This window comes from Marmota marmota, unplaced genomic scaffold, assembly GCF_001458135.2.
Source record: "Marmota marmota marmota unplaced genomic scaffold, marMar, whole genome shotgun sequence".
In the NCBI taxonomy this organism is placed as follows: Eukaryota; Metazoa; Chordata; class Mammalia; order Rodentia; family Sciuridae; genus Marmota; species Marmota marmota.
In genome coordinates this window covers 714,883-736,064 of record NW_025999880.1, presented here as the reverse complement: position 1 = coordinate 736,064, position 21,182 = coordinate 714,883, and the positions used below count along the sequence as shown (strand labels likewise).

The 21,182-nt window shown below is 47.5% G+C and overlaps 1 protein-coding gene and 1 long non-coding RNA gene across 8 annotated transcripts in view; one reads left to right on the top strand and one right to left on the bottom strand.

Moving 5' to 3' along the window:
* Hnf1b (HNF1 homeobox B) overlaps positions 1-16,608 on the bottom strand; it is a 51,578-nt gene extending 34,970 nt beyond the window's left edge. For 3 of the 6 annotated variants that reach the window (XM_015495331.2, XM_015495332.2, XM_015495334.2), the window contains exons 1-4: positions 15,964-16,608; positions 11,205-11,404; positions 5,933-6,119; positions 4,290-4,525 (exon numbers count right to left, since the gene is read on the bottom strand). In XM_015495331.2, the coding sequence (XP_015350817.1) occupies positions 4,290-4,525; positions 5,933-6,119; positions 11,205-11,404; positions 15,964-16,307 (967 nt within the window). In that variant the 5' untranslated portion in view covers positions 16,308-16,608. Of the gene's footprint in view, positions 1-4,289; positions 4,526-5,932; positions 6,198-11,204; positions 11,405-14,055; positions 14,769-15,963 lie in introns of those variants that run through there. The other 3 variants (XM_015495329.2, XM_015495330.2, XM_015495333.2) reach the window with 2 other exon arrangements.
* Positions 16,601-20,784, top strand: LOC125611970. Of its 2 annotated transcripts, XR_007342209.1 has the most exons (3): positions 16,601-16,838; positions 17,447-17,652; positions 18,676-20,784. It is a non-coding gene; the product is annotated as an uncharacterized LOC125611970 (long non-coding RNA). The 2 variants fall into 2 exon arrangements; XR_007342208.1 differs by having other exon boundaries at positions 17,447-20,784.
* Positions 20,785-21,182: the final 398 nt, after the last annotated feature.

Below are 21,182 nucleotides of genomic sequence, written 5' to 3'. Positions count from 1 at the left end.
GGTCCTGTATATTTCTGTGTTAGGGAGGACAACAGCATCCTCACAGGCAACCTGGCCCAGAGTCAGGGTTGTCTAAGACCCAAGGTCAGATTCCTGCAGGTCACTTGAGAGGAGGTATGAAGGAGGACGAGGGGAGGCAGGCACTGTTTTGCAAGTTCTGATTTCAAATCAGGGAAGTCAAGTTGGTTGGGCTGGGAATGGGACAAATAGAGGTCAAAGGGAGGGAGAAGCAGCTGCAGAAACACCGTCTCCTCTTAGGGAAAGAGGCTGAGACTCAGGATACCTCAGAGCTACCCTGGAGAGGTTCTGTCTTTTCCCTGTGCCTCATTTTCTTTCCAGGAGAATGGGCCCTCACCTCTCTACCCAAAGGTGAGGATAGGATGTATGGGTGAGTGAAGGATGATGATTTGTCCCACCCTTGTCTCCTTGAGGCAGTGGCCAGGTGACTTATCTGGGGACTGGAGCGAAATGTACAGTGAGCAAGGACACCCCAGATCATGCAGCAGATATTGCAGTTTGGGCCAAGGCTAGCCCAGCCTCCATCCCACCCCAACTTCCTCCTCCTCCTCCTCCTTCTCCTCAAGCCAATCAATACCAGCACCAGTCTCCAACCAGTCCTTTTTCTTGCCGCCGCCCTGCCCTCTGACCTTTTGGGGGCCTTTCTCTTGATTCAGCTCCAGAATGGAGGTAGAGGCCATCACTCCGAGCCTGCTCAATGGCCTCAGAATAGGCTGTCATGGGGCCTATAACCAGGGACAGCTCCTGCTGGCGAGAGCTGGGATGAGGGGGAAGCAGATAAAGGCCTTCCAGGCTCAAGATAAATGGCTGCCTGCAGCCTGCTACAGTAACTTCAGGCCCCCAAGAAGAGTAGACAAAGGGTGCCCCTGTGACACTCCCTGGAAAGATGAAGGCCCATCAGCGGCAGCCAGGCTGGTTCAAAGCCCCAACTTAATTGTCAATTAAGCATGCATAAGGGAGACAAAGCCATGACAACCCCTGGCTGCATGCTGGTGTGTGATTGTAAAGCCGAGGAGGGCCAACGCTGAAAACAGCTGATTCTGCTGACAATGTGTTTGTAGGGCACCTTGTAACCAATCAGCCGCTGACAGAGGCAAAGTGCTCCTCCTGCCACCCCTATTGTGCCGGACATTCCAGGACCAGGGTCACACTGTGGTCATCTTGGGCAAGTGGGCCACAAGGCAGTAAGCGTGGCTGGGAAAGAAGGGCTCAGTAAGGGAAAGGATGCTCTGCCTCCCTAGGGGAAAGGTTTGTCTCCCGGCTCAGGTGCTAGTGTTTGCAGAGGAGACAGGGTGGGGAGTCAGGGGCATGAGACTGGGGGACTTGTTTCCCCCACCCAGCTCAGCCTTAGAGCTTGCTAATACTGACTCTGGGTGTTGGTCTTGCCTCAGGAACACAGAGTTCTTTTGGGATTCTGCATTCAGTTTATGTTTTGGGCTTAGTTAGAGATCATGCCCTAGCTGTGGGCACTGCCAAAGCCTTCTCTGAGAGCTGGGCTCCAACCTGCTGGCCACCTACCCTGGGTCTATTACCCAGGAGCCCCATCGCAGCTCATGTGCCATCCCGGCAGCCTGATATGGGGACACAGTGCTCTGATCCTGCACCATAGGCACTAGCATGGCAGTTGCCTCTGCTTCCAGTCCAGGGGCAGGATATATCTCATACATCTCGTTATTAGAAATAATGTCTCAGAGTATGAAAGTAAAAAAAAAATAGAGTTCTGCTGCCTGTCATTCTTTCTACGACTGCTTGTTTAACTTTCTAGGAGTGATGATAAAAATTGTGTGGTCTTTTGGGGAAGGTGGTGTTCACACACTTGAAAACATTTAATCCTCATGTGGACTGTGAAGTACTACTTCTCTATTTTAAAGAGAGGAAACTCAGAGAAGTTACGTGAATTAGCCACATTCATAACCTGAGATTCAAAATTATACCTAGAGAATCCAGTCCCTGGACTGGGGAAAATGACTCTTGTGATAAGCCCTAAGTAAGAATTATGGCAGAGGAGAAGCAGCCATTGAAAATAGGAACAAAGTCCCAAAAATGCTGCTCCAGAAATAGCTGGAGGCTAGGTACGGTAGCACAAGCCTATAATCCCAGCGGCTCGGGAGGTTGAGGCAGGAGGACTGTGAGTTCAAAGCCAGCCTCAGCAAAAGCAAGGTGCTGAGCAACTCAGTGAGACCCTGTCTGTAAATAAAATACAAAATAGGGCTGGGGAGGTAGCTCAGTGGTTGAGTGCTCCTGAGTTCAATCCCTGGTATCCAAAAGAAAAGAAAAGAAATAGCAATAGGATTTTGTTCCCCCTAGAAAGAATCAGGAAGCCACCAAAGATAATACTGATCCCCAGCTGGTTGTGGGGGTGCCATGCTGGTGTGATATCTTCCCTATGAACAAGTTCTGAGAGGGCAGGGCTGTGAGTTCCTGGCATTGCTGTGGGGACATGGTAACGTGTGTGTTAAAGGGAAAGTATAGCACGAGGATCCGCAGACCTAAGATCCAGTCCTTGTTTGCTCTCATTGCTTGGTGGCTTGTCAAATCACTACCTCTTTCTGGGCCTCGGTTTCTCTCTTTTAAGTCCCTCTTGTTTCTATCATTCCATGATTTATATAAAAGGTCCAGACTTCTGGGACATCCCAGAGAATCAGATTCCCATCCATGGGGTATCCAGGCTGTGTTTCCTGCGCACCTCCATCCCCCCATTCTGCTTCCAGTACCTGCTCTCTGTCCCTCCAGCCCTAGTTCTCCGTATCTCTCCTCAGGATACAGAAAGCCTAAGCTAACGACCCTATGGTGACCTCAGCACAACCCCAGCTTGTCAAAAAGCTGCTGGCCTTTGTTTGGCTTGCAGGCTCCCTGACTTTGGTGTGGAGATCACAGGTCCCAGCACAATGGCCATTGTCTTCTCAACAATGCTCCTCGCCCCAGCCACGCCCCCTGCAGCTCCCAGGCAGCCCTGTGGATCACCATAGTGGGCAAGTACTCCCATCCCTCTCCATGCAGGCCACACGCCATCTACCTGCCCTTTGAACCCTGCTTTAAACTGCCTTAAAGAGGCTAAGTTTCTTTGCCATGAGGCTGGCATTTTCCTGAGGGCTTCCCTGCCTCTCAAGAATAACCCACTTTCTTCTTCTGTATACTTGAGCCCTTCCTTTCTGTGGAAGCAGGAGCCAGAGAAACTCCAGATGAGGCTCCTATTTCACGCTGAGAACTATCAGGTTCCCAGAGACCACTGAAGAGTCCACGCTATGGGTGTGGCACGCTCAGAACAAATGTTTGCATACTGCATATACTGCCTAGGTGGTGACTCTGAACCTGTCCTGGTGACATGGTCACCCCAACACTTGGGTCAGATCTCAGTTCTTAAGCCTTTCCCATCAGAAGGCAACTAGCAAGCAAGAGAAGGAACAGGTTTCAGAACCACCTGAGTTACAATCAGTTGCTGGCTTCCCTTCACAAGACTTCACCAAGAGAAGTAGGCTGTGCCACACTTGGTCAACATGTGTACCAAACAGACCCAAATAAGCACATCCCAGCTTTCCTGGAAGAATTAAGGTGCAGAAGTACTGAACCCCTAGCTTGTGTCCAAGATAGCACTCACAGTATAGGGGTGCTTACCATACCATAGGCTGTAAGGTTCCACTCTGACAAACCCAAACCCCACAGCACGGACATCTTAATCCAGGCCTGGGCCTGGCACACCGTAGGAAGTCTGTCAGTTTGGGCCAACTCATCACTGAATAGATTTCAAGTGACTGACTCTGCCCTAACCATGACGGAGATTAAAAGCCTATAAGCAGAGGCTGCCACTAAGAGGTCCTTCCCTAAAAGCCACTGGGCTTCTCCTGATGGAGCTAGAGAGAGTTCCAGTGTAGGACATGACCGGGGATGGCAGAGGGTATCTAGGATGCCATCCTCCATCACAGGGATTGGTGATGCACGTCTGCAAACCCTCTGCCTGCAGTTTGGACCTGATACCAACAATGCAGCCTTTGAGGGGTAGAATCTGACCAGCTGAGTCCGCGGCCACACAGGGAGAAGAACGGGAATGGCAAATCGAGCAAAGGACTATCCCTTACACCCAAAGCTTGATAAGGGTTTGGAAGAAATCCAAACAGAGCCACACACCCTTTTCACAAGAATATTCTGGCAATGGGAGTCTAAAGGCCATCCTCAAAATTTACTTCTTGGGAAAAAAATCTCGAACAAGATAAGACCAGTGGGGAAGACCAGGATGGTGAGGTCCGGTGCAGTGAGGCCCAAACCCTGCTTACCTGGCAGCTTGTTTGGAGGAGACGTGCTGGGTTGGTGGTGGGGGGAGCTGTGCGTGAGCAGGGGGTTCAGGCTGTGCGTCTGATTGGAGCTATAGGCATCCATGGCCAGCTTCTGCCGGAATGCCTCCTCCTTCCTACGGTTTGCAAACCAGTTGTAGACACGGACCTCAGTGACCAAGTTGGAGCCCAGGCCATGGGCTTTAGAGGGGGAGACGCCTCGCTGCAAACATTCTGCCCTGGAATGGACAGAGTGGGGATGGTGAGAATGGAGGGGGTGGGAGGAAGGAGGGTTCCTAGTGTTTGCCAGACATACAACTGTAGGAGTCTTGGTTAGGAGTGTGCAGAGGTGGATGGCTGAGTGGGGAGCTGGGAAAACCCTGTCCTGAAAAAAGGTAGATCCATGTAGTTATCTGATAGGATGACCAGGGGGAGGCCTTAGCACACACAGAGTAGGCTGTGCTGCCCCGGAAAGCAGGGGCTTGGGTCTTTGGTGTGGCTCTTAATGAGAAGGGAGCTAGTTCAGGGAGGGGGGCCATGTAAGGTTTCCTGACACCTCCTTGTTCTGCCATTCTTCCCATGACACAAAACGCAAAGTCCCTTGGTGGCTCTGACTAAGTCTCTTCATAGAACTATGAGAGAACTTCTGGGCTTTTAGGGTTTGGACACCCCAAAAGGGTGTCAGGAAAGTCAGATTCCTTATTCATACCCAAGAACTTCCTGCAGAGGGAAGATTGGGCGGGATATAAAGGAGAGCAGCTGGAGATGGCCAGTCTCTAGTTTTATTAGTGATGATTAAACCCCAAACCCAGGTGTGAGTAATATTTTTATATACCACTAGATGCCAGGGGAATTCTCAGCAGCACACCCTAGGAACCGGTGGCATGCACAGGTCCATTTCTCTGCCTCCCTGCTTCCAGCCTGGGCTTCCTGGCCTCATCCTACCATTGCCAAAGCCAACCCAGCCCAGGGACAAAGAAAGGGCCCACAGGCCCTGGCCAGAGTCAAGAGAAGCTGTTTTAGAAAGTCAGTACTGGAGCCAGGGCGACTAGGGCAGGGATGAAACAAAAAGATATTCCAAGGATTTCTATAAGTTCTTTCTTAAAAATACACATAGTTATTAAGACACACAAAAAAAGAACTCTATTAGAGTCAATGTAGGCAGAGTGGAAAGAACACGTCCGACTAATTCTTAGGCTCCGGCCAAGTTTCCTTTTGGACCAATGGGTATACAACAACTGGTAGAGGCCAGAGACGGAATCTGTGGCTCAGAAATAGTTTTGCCCTGGCCTGTAAAAAGGTCAAAGAAACATTTTTTTTTCACTTCACTGGCATCATATTTTATACCAGAATTCTCCAGCGTATCTTCTAGAATAAGAATTGATGGGAGTGTTGGAAAGTATTTCATAGAAGATGCCACGTGGGTTTCTTGGCTGGAGGACTTCTCAGAGCTATTCATATATTAACATATGTTGTGACTCTCTAAGTATCCAGATGATGTTTCTCAAACTTATTTCTCAATACATTGAAATGAGGGTTCTGGGAAATCCCGCTTAGCCACACTTCTCTGGACCATCAGGGTCTCAATATCCCAGGACTGAGGGGGATGGATCTTGGGTCCACAGGTGGGCTTCTGGTGGGGTTACCTGTTGCACTCCTCTACTAAGGCCTCCCTCTCTTCCTTGCTGGGGTTCTTTTGCCGGTCGTAGGCCTGGTACAAGATTTGCTGGGACGCGGGCCCCCATTTGAACCGGTTGCGTCGCATCTTCTTGTTGGTGGGCTCAGAGCAGGCGTCGTCGGACTGCCCAGGCCCCTGGCTCTGTTGACTGAACTCTGGAAAGAGAAACAGCAGCTGATCCTGACTGCTTTTGTCTGTCATATTTCCAGAGCTCTGGACTGTCTGGTTGAACTCTGAAAAGAGAAAGGAGTAGATTTGATAGGGCCGGTAGCCTTCACCCAGCAGACAGACAGACGGACGGACAGACAGACGGACGGACGGACAAAGACCCCATAATTCCTCTCCCTTCTGCTTTGCAAGCTGCTGTGACTCCACGTGGGGCTCCTGAGGGGAGGCCTCGAGCCAGGCCGCTCACTACCCACCTCAGTTGCTCCAGCAAAGCCACTCGGTTCCTTTTTTCCCTGAAGGAGCTCAAACGTAGCCAGCCATTGTTTTGAGATTAATTTTTTTCCTTTGGTTCCCTGGCCCTCTGACAGGAAGCAACACTCTGCATCCTGAACTCTTGTATATGGATGGCAAGGGGTTGAACCCAGCCCAGTCTCAGGCCCAGGGGGAAACTGCTCAAAGGTGCAATTTACACTGACATAACACATTCAGAGACTGCAGATAGCTCTCCCCACCTTTCCTGTCTCCTCACATATCCTAGGCATTTGCATTCTATAAGTTCTTGGAAAAATACCAAGCCCAAAACCTTTTAAATGATGCTTTGAAATAAACATTCCTGGAGCTTTGTATTAAGAAGAGAAGATGCACTTTAGATTTCAAGTGTAATTTCAAAAGCAAAGGTATGTGTGTGCATGTATGTGTACATGTGGGTGCCAGGGGTCAATTTAAGACAAACCAAGATGGAAAAGTCTTACAGATTTGCTAATAAATCTAAAAGATGGCAAGTGCAGAGACTGAAATACAGGACCTTTCTAGGAATGAGGTTCAATGAGTTGGAGAAAGATATACACAGATGGAATGGTGTTCCCTGTCTGCTTCCAGGGTCCAGGCATACATATTTTTGTTGAGTGAATGAAAAAGATGGCAATTTGGTCCAGATTATGAAATTTTATATTCACTTTATGACAGCTTAAATAAGATTCGATATCTACTTTATTAAAGAGGTTTATGATGTCCTCTTCCTCGCTTCTGCATGAAGCAGAGTTCATCAGGGGTAATTGATTCCTTTTTACAGATGAATAGACATAGAGGCCAAGCACTCTGTTGAGCAAGGACATATAATAAATTCATTTTTTAGCTCCTGATCCCCATGTTCTGGACCTTGATGTTTTTCTTTCTCAATTCCGAGTAACTCCTGCAGGTCTCAGAGCATTGGTGGCCACAACCTCCAGAGCCCTATGGTAATGACTCAATGTACCATCATTTCTTTTTTCAGTACTGGAGAATGAACCTAGAGGCCTTCTGCCACTGAACTACACCCTCAGCCCTTTTTAAATTTTGAGACAGGATCTCACTAGGTTGTGCTGACCAGCCTTGAACTTGTGGTCCTTCTGTCTCACTCTCCTGAGTCGCTGGGATTACAGGCTTGTGATACCACACCTGGCTGTGCCATCATTTTAAAATGTTCTCTTTCCTGTTCCTCTGGACAACTGGACCCCAAATCCTTAAGGTTCAAAGATCACTACTTCATAGCTGAACCCCCTCTACTGGGAGGACCCCCTTCCCAGTGTGGTCCTTCAGTCCACTTTCCTCCAGCAGTTGTGAACTCATTGCCTAAGAATCCATTTCCATCCCAGGGAAACAGTGGACTTCTAACCAACCTGGACCCAGTATCCCAGCTGCAGGTGGGTCGGCCTTGGCTTAAGCAGTAGCCAGATCATGAACTCTCCCCCTGGCAGATGGACTGAACTATCACTGGTGCCTTTGATTTGGGGCTCACCCACTTTTGGATGATTCTCAGGCCATCTTAGGACGGTTTTCTCTGGTGCCCAACAATGCCCTTAGAGATCTAAAATAGTCTCTGGTAAATTTAGAAGGAAGAAGTCACTGACTCCTTGTGATAATGTGGTATACCAGATGAGTTGCTTAACTTCCTGGTCACTCGGCCTCCCCACTTACGGAATGGGACTGGGCTGAAAGCCAAAGGGGCACTAAACAGTCTTTAAGAACATTAACCCCTGGTCAGGACAACGATGATGACCCAAATTCCTATGGTGGTCATACTTTCCAAAGTGCTTTCACGCTGCTTGTGTTATTTGGTCTTCACGGCGCTCTCTGTGTGCAATTGCCTAAGGGATGATCAAAAAGGGGAAAGAGAAGTTGCCTGCACAAGACCAGGGTGTCTGCTCCATATTTTCTCTCCTTTCTGTGATCTGGCAAAGCACCTGTTGAGTCACTCTTGAGACATAGCCAAAGCCCATGTAGATAATCCCAAGGACCTGGGATCAATGTAAGATTTTTCATTTGAAGCGAACAGATGTTGTCATGGTTGACATGTAGTGAGCTATTTCTATGGTGAGGTTTTGTACAACATCTTCTCACTGTATCCCTTCATCCCACCCATTGTCACAGCACTCTCTGTGAGAATTCTTACCCTTTCCATTTTATAGATGAAGAAACTGAGGTTCAGAGTGGGTAAACAACTTGTCCCAAATCACATGGGCGAGGGGCAGGGACCAAGATGCAAACTCAGCCTGGAAACTCTAGGGCTTCTAACCACCAGTTTATAAATCACATATGGCTAAAAAGAAAACCTAAATAATACACCCCCAAACTCCTCAAGTCTGACTTCTGTGCAGGTGATAAAACTGACTTCGGAAGCTTTGTCTGTGGTCGGAGAGACACAGCCTCCACTAGTGTGGGGGCTGCCTCAGTCACCTGCCCTCAGGAGGCTGCAGCCTGAATGGTGTTTGGCCCAGAGCATGCCTGGATCAGCTAGGGGGATTTGCCTGCATGTGCAAGATCTACTGACCTCAGGGGCTTGAGGAACTAGATTCCCACTAGATTGCCTTCCAGCCACCTCCAATCCCCTATTTCCTTTTGGATTCATTGGGAGGGGGAGGGAGGTAGAAAATGTTCTTTGCCCATAAAATTAACTTAGAGAGGTTGGTTTAAGCAATCTCTTTATAGGCTTGGGGGGTAGTTTAGACAAGGAGACTCTGTGTGCAGTCAGGCCCATGAATATTACCATTTATTAGTTTTGATTTTTTTATGAAAATCTGTTCTCATGTACCATCTTTTTAAAAAAAAATTTTCCCTCTCTCTTTCTCTTTCCACTCACTCCGTTCACTTGTGTTCTTCTTTTATTCATCTCCCTTCCTAATTCTGATCCCATGCTATGTGTCTTGCCTTCATCCTTCAAGATTTGATTCAAATGTCACCTCCACTAGGAAGCCCTCCATGATGTCTCCAGGTGATTTAGTAATTTCCCTGCTGCCCCTTGTGTACACCTTTATAACAGCTCTTAGAGAGCAGCTGTCATTATTTACCCAAACACCTCAACTCCCTCAGTGGATTGTAAGTCCCTGCAGAAAAGGACCTGTGTGTCCACAGCCTGGCATAGTGTTGGGCACATATTAGGTGTGTGTATGATATTAACAGAGGAAAGAAATGTTTCTTAAGCTTTATGTCTCCTGTGACTTAAAAACAATAACAATGACAAACAAAAAGTCCCTTGCAAACACTACCATCAGCTTTTGTAAATCATTCCTTCTCGAGCATCTGAAGAATCTGGAACCTCTGCCATTTTAGAAGGCCCAGCCACCCTTTCCTGCCCCCTTGTCCTTTCTGAAGGAAACTCCCAGTGAACACAGAGAGGCAGAAAACCAGAGATGGTGCAGAATGGGCCCCCAACAGTTCTCGGGCCTCTGGAGACTGTGGCTCCTGAGATTTTTCTTGGACTTTGTAAGAACTATTGAGTTGCTTCATGTCAGGAACACAAATTCTTCCAGAGCTAGTCATCGTGGATGGGGGTCAACCCATAGTTTAAAAGGCCTCCCCTGCCAAGCCACAAATGGTTCTCAATTGGCTTCTTCCCATCACTCCATGTAATGCTTCCAACAAGAGAGCAAATCACCATGCACATGAGATAAATACCTAGAACCTTTCCTTCCACAGTGAAGGGCTTTCCAGCAGACACTGAGATCACAAAGACGGTCACCATTACTTCAGAGCAGTGTGTAGCATAAAAAAACTAGTGATTTTTCAAAGTGACTATCCAGCAAGGGGGCGAGGGAGAATGCCCTACCCAGAAAGCGGTGGAAATAAACATCTTGACAAGGAGATACAGCCATGGCCCAGAGAATGGTGTGCTGCGAGAGACAAGTGTCAAAAAATTTTCCTAGGAGTAGTCCAGGTCAAACTCTATGAAAGTATGATGTCAAGGTTACTGTCCTAAAATTAAAAGACAATGTGCTATTTGTACCCCCATCATTCCAACGCAGTGCAAGCTTCCCTAGAATTTAAACCAAAGACCTTCCTTCCAGTATCATTCCATAAAAGAAATCTTGAGACAGAAAGAAAATCTGGGGATAAGGGTGGGAATAACATGAATGGATGGGTCAAAGTTCCAAGCATAGAAACTTTTATTGTGCCCTTCCTCAGTCATAAGTATAATCTTCATTAGACAGTCACCAGCTGAGGTCCCCAAACTACTGATGTTTGTAAATGTGCATAAGTACTTTAAATTGCTTCAGGATTCAATCCTACTACTCCCCCTCCCAAAGAACAGGGTCAGGTTCTGCATATATTTATCTACACAAACACCTTTACTTTTAAATACCTTTTCCAGTAGGGAGGAAAAGAATAGTTATTATGAATGATTGGAAGTTATTGACAGCTATGAAATATCTTCTCTGGAAACTCTGGCCTGGGGCCATATATCAATGGGGGATGCTGGGTGTACTTGGTGGAAGATATTCCACTCTTTTATCATTTGGTGTCAAAGAAAAGGAAATTGGAAAGAAGGACCAAATTATTCAAGGTACAAGGCACACGGTGAAGGACCTGTCAGAGCAACTAGCTGGATGGTAAGGGGCTGGGAGAGATGAAAATGATACAAGTGAACCCACTGTGTTATCAACTGTGAAGGTCAAATGCACCTGCCATCTTCCTTATATTTGCCAAGTGCTCACGATGGATCTCATGACGAAGGGGAAACCGAGGCAGCCCACAGAAGTCAGAGTGAGGACACAGATCATTCCAGATTGAGGCAGAGGCAGGCAAAGAACACTTACGTCGGAGGATCTCCCGTTGCTTCCTGACGTACCAGGTATACAGGGCAGCTCGCTTCTGGGTCTTCATAGGGGTGCCTTTGTTGAGGTGCTGAGAGAGGTGTGATTGGTTCAGACCGGTGATGTCAACCACTTCCCTCTGGGGGATGTTGTGTTGCTGCATGTAGCCTTTGATCATTTTGGCAGCCCTCCAAGGGTCCTCACTAGACAGACAAGCAGATGGTTAGGGTGCTGTGGGAGATGTCTGGGGAGAAATATGCTCTTGCTAGGGCTCTACCTACACTCTATACAAAACCTGTCTTCATGGCCTTCTCCACCTGTTCAAGCTACAACCTTGAGAGAGGTGTGAGGTTAAATCAAATCTAATCAGAAGAGGAGCTACAGGCCCCTGAACGGTACACTCTTTTCCTTCTGATGTTAGCAGAGAACAGATGACTGCTCATTTTCAGGAAAGAGCAAGGACCACCAGCACTCTCTCTCATTAAGCAGAAAGCAAACTCATGTTTTATTGTGCTTTCTCTCATTTTTCTGTAATTCAAGAGACTTAAAAAGTGAGAGGCCCACTAGGAAGCTTGAGGTGGGGCGGGCTGATCCTACAATGATAGGAGATCCTGTCAGTTTCTAAATTCACTTAATTTCTGTCTAAACCTCCTTCTAGAAGTCGGTCTTGGTCTCTTATGAAATAGGCGTGGATTGTAAGGGTCCAGCTCCTGAGAAGCAAGGAGGACTTCTTAGCCAAATATCAAATAACTTTCAGAGTTTTGGAAAAAATTTCACAAAATACCATGATTGAAGAATCACACCACTTGCAAGGCAAGCAAAGTTTAAAAAAAAAAAATTATCCACAGCTGCACTTCCCAAATAAAACTTAATGGGGAGGAATGATTTCAATTTTGGAGTAAAACATTAATGATCCCAAGTGCCTTGCTTTCCTGTATTTTTACATTTCTCTTCTGAGAGGGGAAGGGAACCTGGAAGGTAATGTTTCTCACAAATTTCAAGCCTGAGCTAGGAATGTAGTCATACATTTCATTTCTCATAAACATAAGTGTGCAAAAAACTCGTATTTGACTTTGAGGTTTATTTATTTAAAATGTTTTCAAAGTAAAATAAAATATTTTCAACTTTTCTAATATATTTTCTTGTTTATTGAATAGAAGATGTAAAAAGAGAAGATAATGCAGAAAATTATTCAAGAAGCAACAAATTCACATAGGTAATTTTAAAAATTGCAGCTACACAGTTAACTTAAAAATTCCTTTAGTATATGTTGATATATATACATATCCTTTTGAGAGGAAATAAAAATAAAGGGAAAAATTAGTTTCAGATGAATCTACAAAAATAGGAGTTAAAGCAGAGGCCAAAATAGATACACTACTGTAATGCATAATCATTGGTGCCTCTACGTCAAATAAATCTTGTTTAATGAATTAAAAGATCTCCAGTCATCAAATGGAAATATTTTATAAGCATTTGCATAGTTGTGATTATTTTAGCAAGACCTTGATATTAAATATATGAGAATCCAGGCTTTGAAAGAGATGTTTCTGAGAAATGCAAACTTTCAGATTAATTATATATTAGTTAATAACGAATTTCTCAAGTATTTACAAAAGAATTTCCAAAGACTACAACATAATGAAGAAACAAGAACAAAAACAAATAAAATGAGTTCCAGTTTCAAACGTGGAGAATTCACTTTGAGTAAGAGAAAAACAAGGTAATAAGCAAAATTTTGGACACTCATGAGAGATCACTTAAAAACTTATTTCTGGCGAATATTTCCACAGATATTTTTAGGGTGGAAAACACTTTCAGCAGACAGGAACAATAGCTTCAAAACTTAGGGGAAAAAATATTTGGGTTTTAAAAGTTAATACTGTATCGCTTTAACAGATTCTTTTGGCTGTTTTCCTTTTGTTTAAATTTCTTTACCTGTGCTCATTTTTGCGTGCCTAAGAAATCTATCGAAATAGCCTAACGTTCTAACAAGTGCGAATGTTTCTGTGAAAAGAGGGAATTAGCTCAACGATCGAGATGATTAGATAAATAATAGTATTTCAAAGCTCACAATAAACCTTATAAACTGAGGCCCAACCTTTAAGCACGAATTAAAAGACTAGAGTTGGGGGTAAGATGGCGTAGTTATTATACCTTTACACCTCTCTGAGCCGAGAATTCACGTGCATTCACTGGGAAGAGCTCAGAGAGCTGGTTACTTTTTTTTTTAATTTGAAAAATAGAGCTCACTTTCAGGTGTTCCGCACCCGGATAAATGCTCTGTTCCCTAGGAGCGCTCACTCGCAGCCATTGTGTTCCAAGCGCAGGTGTCAAACGCCAGACCCGGCGCCCGCTTTGTCCGCGCGACACACCTCTCAAACAATGACTTTGTTGCCCAGGAGCAGAAAAGACCTGGGGGGCCCCACTCCTGGTTGCCAAGCTTTCGTTCAGAAGCCCAGACTCCATTTCCTAGCCAGCACCCGATTTCCCTAACGCAGCCCGCTCGGCTGGGACCCGGGGACGGGGAAAGCGCGCAGTCCCCAACCTTTCCTTTCTGGCCTATCTCCTTTGTGGAGCGTCCAAGCTCCCCAAGCATCCAACCGCTCCCCCAAAGTGATCTTTTCTTTTCCTTCTTCTTTTTTTTTTTTTTTTTCCGCCTTAGATAACAGGGTGGGAGGAAAAATGCATTCGCCTGGCGCTCTGGAGCCAACTGTGCAATCACCTGGGAACCGCTAGCAATTTCTTGAAAAATTGCTTTAATAAAGTCGGCCACTCCCGGGGGCGGTGGAGAGAAAGGCAGCGCTCGCCTGGGAAAGGGAGGCAAGCCTCGGGGTCTGTCCTGCGTCCCTACCTCAGCGAGAATCTCGGCCTCCCTAGCCCTCCTCCCCAACCCACTTTGGGGAGGAAAGCGGGCTGAGTCCCACCACCTCGGACCGGGCCTTGGCTCTCGGTCGGCAGGGCCCTGCTGGTGTCCGCGGCCTTGGAGTTCCGCGGGCTGCTGCAGAGATCAAGCCGCGCTGCTGCGGCGCTGGGGCGGCGCCGAGGCCTTGGGGGGGGGGGGCGCGCCCCTCAGCGCTGTGCGTGTGTCCTGGGGAGCAAGCCCGCGTCGGCGTTTTTATTTCCTTCCCTTTCTAAGCCGCGTTTACAACTTCACCAATGAATAACCCGCCTCTCGTTTCAACCTAATCACGGCTCTTTGTGTATCTTTCTGTTGATGATTTATAGAAATAAATTAATAACACCCCAACTCCACGTGCTACAGTTTATGTTACATCTCAGCCGCGTCCAGCCCCAAAAGAGACCGCGTGCGGAGGGGCGCCCCAGTTCTCCTCTGGTTTCCCCTGTTCCTCCCGGAGCCACGATAAGCAGCGGCCGCCTGAGGCCGGGCACAAACGGCCTAGGCCGGGATGGCAGGCGGCGGCAGCCCGGTTGGTCCACCAGGCTCTAAACACCTTCTGATCGCTCTGGCACCCCAGACTCTCCAAGGGTCTCCTCCTTCGTCTCAGCCTTCTCGACTCGCACCTTCCTACTCCCTAACCCGGGTCGGGGAGAAATTACCACCAAGCGGGGAAAAGGCGAGGGAAGAACCTCCAGTCTACAAATTATAGCAAAACACTTTTTTTTTTTTTGGAGGGGGATCTGGAAGTCCCCTGGATATCCTTGGCTAGAGGGCAAGTCGCCAGATTCTCAGCGCACAAATTCAAATGCAAGTTCATATCCCACCCCAAACTGGCGTTGCGGGAGTGCGACCGAGGCCGCTTGAGTCCGGGCGCGATTTCTGCACTGGCCCCTGAAACCTTGGAACCCGCCGTGGCGGTTAAGTGTCTGAGACCAAGCAAGGGGTTTCTTCCTAAAGCTGAGTGGCCGGGGAGCGACGTGCAATCTAAGGGAACCGCTTGGCTCCTTGGATAATTAGTAACTAGCTGTCAAAGCGTAGGCCGGTTGGGGAAGACCAGCAAACGACCCCGGGCCTCCGGAGAGACCTCCAACCTGCCTGACTTCTCCTAGCGGCAGAACTGGTGGCGAGATGTGTGCAAGCCCTGCTTTCTCTGATTGAGACCAAATCTTTGTGAAAGGGGTCTTATCTGAATTTACCCCACCCCATCTCGGCTTGCTTAGATTTGTGGTTTCTTATGCCCGGTGCGGGTCCAGTTTCATCCTACAAGCAAAAGTTCCCCTTTACAAATCTAAGGGGATTCGAGAAAATCCCGACCCTTGCATAGTTGCTGTGGAGGGGACTGCCCACCAGAGAGCTGGCCTCCCAGATCCTAGCTCCAGTGCTGCCAGTCCCTTGGTAAAGAATGGCAGATTGCTGCTCTTCCAGAGGCCGGCCTGGCCGAGCCGGGGGAAAAATGAGTGGCCTGAGGTTTGTGAGGTCGCAAGCCTCTGCTCCTGAGAAAATCACTGCATCTACCTGCACCTTCAGTTTCAGGGTCAAACCTCCAGTCAAAAGGTTTCATACCTTGGGTTGTTTCAGGCCGAGTCCCAGTCCCACTGGGAAGGCCCGTGGGTCTTTCCACTCTAGCCTGGGGGCCAAGAGAGATGAAGCCTTTGGCCCTAGGGTCACCTGGCTAAGGGACTGGGAAGGGTCCAGGTGTTGGAAGAGAAGCGGAGCATCCACCCCCCGGGGGGGGGCAGTTTCTCTGGTAGAAAACCGATGGACAGAGTGGTCGACCCAGGCTCCTTCAAAGCACCAGGCACCAGGAGCCGGGGACGCCAGGGACGCTGGCAGGTACTCTGCACCTAGGTTGCTGCCTACCTGAGCATTCGGTCCACCTCTGCCCGCTGCTCCGCTGCTTCCTCGGTGTTGAGAGCCTGCAGCTCCTTGAGGATGGGAGGGGTGTCATAGTCGTCACCGTCTTCAGAGCCCTCGTCCCCGGACAAGCGGCCCTTGGTGTGACCGTTGGTGAGGGTATGGAAGACCGGCTTGGTGTCCGGATCTGTCCCACTTCCAGGGGACAGGGGCAGCGTCTCCAGTTTCACCCCAAAGCTCGGAGATGGCAGCAACTCCTCCAAGGCCTGGATCAGCACCTCCTTGGTGACCCCGGAGCTCAGCAGGGCGTTCAGGAGTTCTTGCTGGAGCGATGTGAGCTTGGACACCATTTTCCAAGGACGGAAAAGAAGGGGGTTAGGGGGTGGGTGGGTGCAAGTGAGGAGGGTGGAGGGGAGTTCCACAAGCAAGCCCCAAGTTCTGGAACCCCTCCACCCTTCAGCCTCCAGACACCTGTTACTCCCCCGGGGTCCCGGAGTCTCCTCTGAGAGGAGTCAGAAAACTTCTAACTTGCCATGATCGCCACCATTAGGCCATATAAGATATGCAAATTAGTGGGAAGGGACCAGCTTTCGGCAAGATGCAAATAGTGGTGGGGAGGGGGGGAAGCGAGAGAGAGGGAGAGACTCAGGGGCAGTCGTGGGGAGCCGGAGACCTGGACCAGGAGCTCGGTTTGCCAGAGCCCATTGTACTCACGCTGGGGGTCTGAAGACCTTCTTTACTGGTTCTGTTTATCAGCCACACTTTAGTTGACCTTTGGACTTGTTAAACAAGTGGCCTGCAACCTAGGCGCGGGGGCTTTTCCACTGGCGCCAGGCTCGGCTTCAGCCCAGAAAGAAGAAACTGAGCTTCGGGGGTTTCAGGTGAGAGCTGGATAAAGTTGGGGGACCCCTGGAAGAAGTGGATGGAGAGGATGCGAAGAATACACAGCCTCCGCGATCTCTGATGGTTTACCAGGAGAGCCAGCTGGTGGAGGAGGAACTGACCCCTTGGGAATGGGCGCAGAGACCCGGGGGAAGTGGAGTGGCGTTAGGTCGGGGGGAGCGTGCCCCGGAGCGACCCCATTTATTTCTACCTCTGTTACTGCTCTCCAGGCCCCAGGCCCTCACCGGCCGGGTTTGGCCATTTGGATTTGTAGGACTGCCGGCCAGGACAACGTAGGGAAGGGGTGAAGGAAGCCGGGAGGAGGCTTGGAAAGCGGCACGGACTAATTTATGGCCAAGAGGGAGTAGCCAAAATGGAGCTTCCCCAGCAGCAGGCGCCCAGCCTGGTCAGGCCTCGGGGGAGCTGGATGCGTGGGTGGTGCTGCCTGTTTAAAAGCGAAATATCAAAGTGCCTCGGCTTTGGAGGCAAAAATAGGACTGTGGGGACTCCTTTCTAGTAGTGAAAGCAAAGCTCGGCCTGCCGCTGGATGGACAGATGGAGCAGCGTTTTCTCCCCATCCACTCATTTCTGGTTTGTTCTGTTCCAGGACAACCTCGGTGCCCGGGGCCAGAGACGCTCTCTGCAAATGCAAGGTCATTGTGGCAGCATGCCAAGTAGAGAAGGCACCCACAAGCCACTGAAAGAAGTTTTTTTCCACCCAGGCCTGGCCAGGAAGGAAGCCAACGGCCTTTCATTATTACAGGAGTTTCTGCCACATCTCCCTGAAAGGCTGAGGGGGAAAAGAGGGCCAAAGTAAGGGCTCCCAAATCTACAGGCTTGGACCTGACTTGCAGAAGAACAGGGGAGGGGCTTCTTATAATCCCACCTACCCTGGGAGCTTCAGTTTCCTGTCTGTGAAAAGGGATACCAATAGCTAAGGTGCAGGGCAACTGTGCCATTGAATGAGACCACCTGTGTAAACCCTTGGTCTAACAATGGTGCTCACACTTTCCTGACTGGGAAGGCAGGAGGCCTGTTCCCAGTAGTAAAATCTAGCCCTTCTGGAAGCTTAGAGTTCTCAGAATCAGGGACTTGCAGTGCTGGGTTTGGAGCAGCAAGGACATTAGGGACAAAAATTCAGAATCAGCAGGAAATTTGCAAAGAAACTTCTAAATACAGTCTCCTACCTCTCCCTCCTTTGAGACAAGTAGGAGGAAATTAGGCTTGGGCTAGGGATAGAGAAGAATTTCAGGATGAGGGGAAGGGTCCACCCGCTTTCATCTGCTAGGTACAGGCTCAGATCTGGGAAGGCTGGTGATGTGAGTGACCAAGGACAAGCTATTAGGGAGCTAGGATGCCACTTTCGAATACAGGCTGGGCTACAGGTGCTTGGGTTTCTGTACTGGGAGTCAGAAAGAAGAGAAAAGCTTGTATACATGGAACCCCGAAGAAGGTTTATCCCTATCTCTGACCTTTCTCTGAGAAAAGGGGTAAGAAATTTATAGACATCAGCGCCTTTCATGTCATCTCCTTGTCTTCTAGTTTGTTGTGACATATGGCATATTCTTGAAATTCTTTCCACCCAGTAAAACTTTCTCTGCCTCCCCAACTCCCTTTAAGCGGGATAATGAAGTGGTCAAAGTAAATGTCCCTGGAGAGCAATCGTTTTTTTCTGTTTGTTACAATCATGACAGAATCATCAAGTTTTTGTGTTAACCTGGGAAACCCCATTGAAAAGCCAGTCATCACTTCCCTTTGACAGCACAGCTTTGTATTTCCAACTGCTGTGTGCTCCATCAGACTGCCAGCCAGGCCTCCTTCTCTCTCAAAATTCAGGTGCCTGCAAACCCGAACCCCAGTCACCTTAGCTGGATGCACAGGAAGTTGCACACAGAGTACAGGGAGAACTTCCTCTGAGTGTCCAGGTCTGTCTTCCAGGTAATCTGGCTACTCATATCTAGCAACTTCCCGCAGTCCTCTTGCCCACACCCACCTTGTATATGCCCCTTGGTGCAGTGTAGGTGCTCACCAAGGCATCATGTCTAGAGATCTGTAAAGATTCAATACCTATTCCTTCCTGTGGAGATTTAAAAAGAAAAGTATAAATAGGACAGCAAATAGTTCTTCAGGATTCAGGTTGTAGATGCTAATTAAATGAGCTATCTCCTGAAACCCTTCAGTGAAACTTCCCTCCTATAGAGGAAGACACAGTATGATTTGAATAATCTCTGCTTATGTTTCACATGGTATAATGTAGTGATAGACTCAGATAGTGACTCCTAAATAAGACATGGGAGAGTCTAAGGAGGTTGCTTGTAGCCACTGGAGTAAGTTAGTGGAAGGGCTGGGACTGGGGCTCAGGACTTCAGTGCAGGACTTTAGGGTGAAAGAGGAGGGTCTATGGCTTTCACTGTTTTGGGAGAAGGAAAGTTGAAAGGGAGATTCTATGGGAGTGAGGTGGAGGATACACAGAAAGAACTTTGGAGTCAAAGATACCTACACATGCAAAAGGATAATGATTCTGTAATAAGTTTTTCGATATGCCTTTATTTTATTTATTTATTTATTTATATATGGTGCTGAGGATTGAACCCAGCACCTCGCACTGCTGAGCCACAACCCCAGCCCTGTGTTGTGTTTTTTTAAAGATGAAATGAATTAACAACTGCATGCTCCTGGATTATGGCAGGCTTTCACATATTCAGAAAAAAGAGATATACCATGAAAACATGCTAAGTGAGGCAACTGACCTCTTTGGTTCCAGATTCCTTTCTTTTTTTCTTTTTGTTTGTTTTTGGTACCAGGGATTGAACCCAGAGATGATTAACTTCTGAGCCACATCCCCATCCCTTTTTAATTTTTATTTTGAGACAGGGTCTTGCTTGCTTAGGGCTTTGCTAAGTTTCTGAGGCTGGCCTTGAACTTGCAATCATCCTGTCTCAGCCTTCCAAGTTTCTGGGATTTCAGCACGGTGTGCCACTGTGCCAGGCCTCCCAGATTGTTTTCTTAAGAGTTACCAAATTTAGAGGAACCATATTAGGTTCTTTTACCAAATAATAAATTTGTAGTTCAAATCCCAAGGTTTTCTATGGGAGATGGAATTCCTAGTGTAAAATCATTTAAAATCTAGTTAGTGGGTTATTCTATGAAATTTTTGACTAAATGAACAGATGATTGTCTCTGAATGATCCTGCTAAGGATGACTTTTGTTCCTTATTTATTCAGATTTTCCCAACTGTCAGCAAGGAAACTATAGTCTAAAAATAACTTTCCCAGACACAAAAGTGTCTATGCTACGTGATTCCATTTATATGAATTTAAAAAGTAGGAACATTAACCCATAGAGGTAGAAGTTTCTGGGGTGGTAAAAGATTCTGTGTGTGTGTGTGTGTGTTAATATTTTTTTTTAGTTTTTTAGGTGGACACAACATCTCTATTTGTATGTGGTGCTGAGGATGGAATCCAGTGCCTCACGTGTGCTAGGCGAGTGCTCTACCACTTGAGCCACAACCCCAGCCCAAGATTCTGTGTTTTGATCAGGATAGTGGATACATCATCAGGTTACACCTGCAGGATTTGTGCATATTGCCATTATGTATGTTTGCAATATGTAAATTATAATTCAGTAAAAAAATAAAGCCAATTTCAAAGTATAAAATGTAAACAGTGGAAGTCACCTCCTTATCCTCTTCAAGTGTTTACAGGTAATGTGTGGCCCCTGCAGGATCTCTTCTGTTCACCAAGTATAGTCCCTCATCTTTAAAATATATAGACTAACATATTCTAGGAGTGGGCAAACTTCTTCCATAAAGGAATAGATAGTAAATATTTTAGGTTTTGTGAGCCACACAATCTTTGTCACAACTACTGAACTCTGCTGCTACAGACAATACAAACAAGAATATGTGCGACTATGTTCTAATAAAACTTTATTTGAAAAAAATATTTGGCTGGCTGGATTTGACCCATGGACCAAAGTTCATCAACTCATGCAGGTCAAAATCTGTTGAGCTGAAAGCAACCTTAGAAGTCATCTCACTTGAATTCTTCATGATGAGGAAGCAGATTTCTCATTTGGGAGGAGAAATTACTTTCTCAAGAAATATGACCTGGAGCCCAGCATGGTGACACATGCCTGTAATCTCAGTGACTCGGAGGAGGCGAAGGAGGCAGGACGATCATGAGTTCAGCCCTAAGCAACTCAGTGAGACCTTGTCTCCTCTAGTAAAATATAGAAAAGGGCTGGGGGTGTGACTCAGGGGTTAAGCGTCCCTGGGTTCAATCCCTGGTACCAAAAAAAAAAAGAAAAGAAATATGACATGGAGCACTAAGGAAATCCTGGC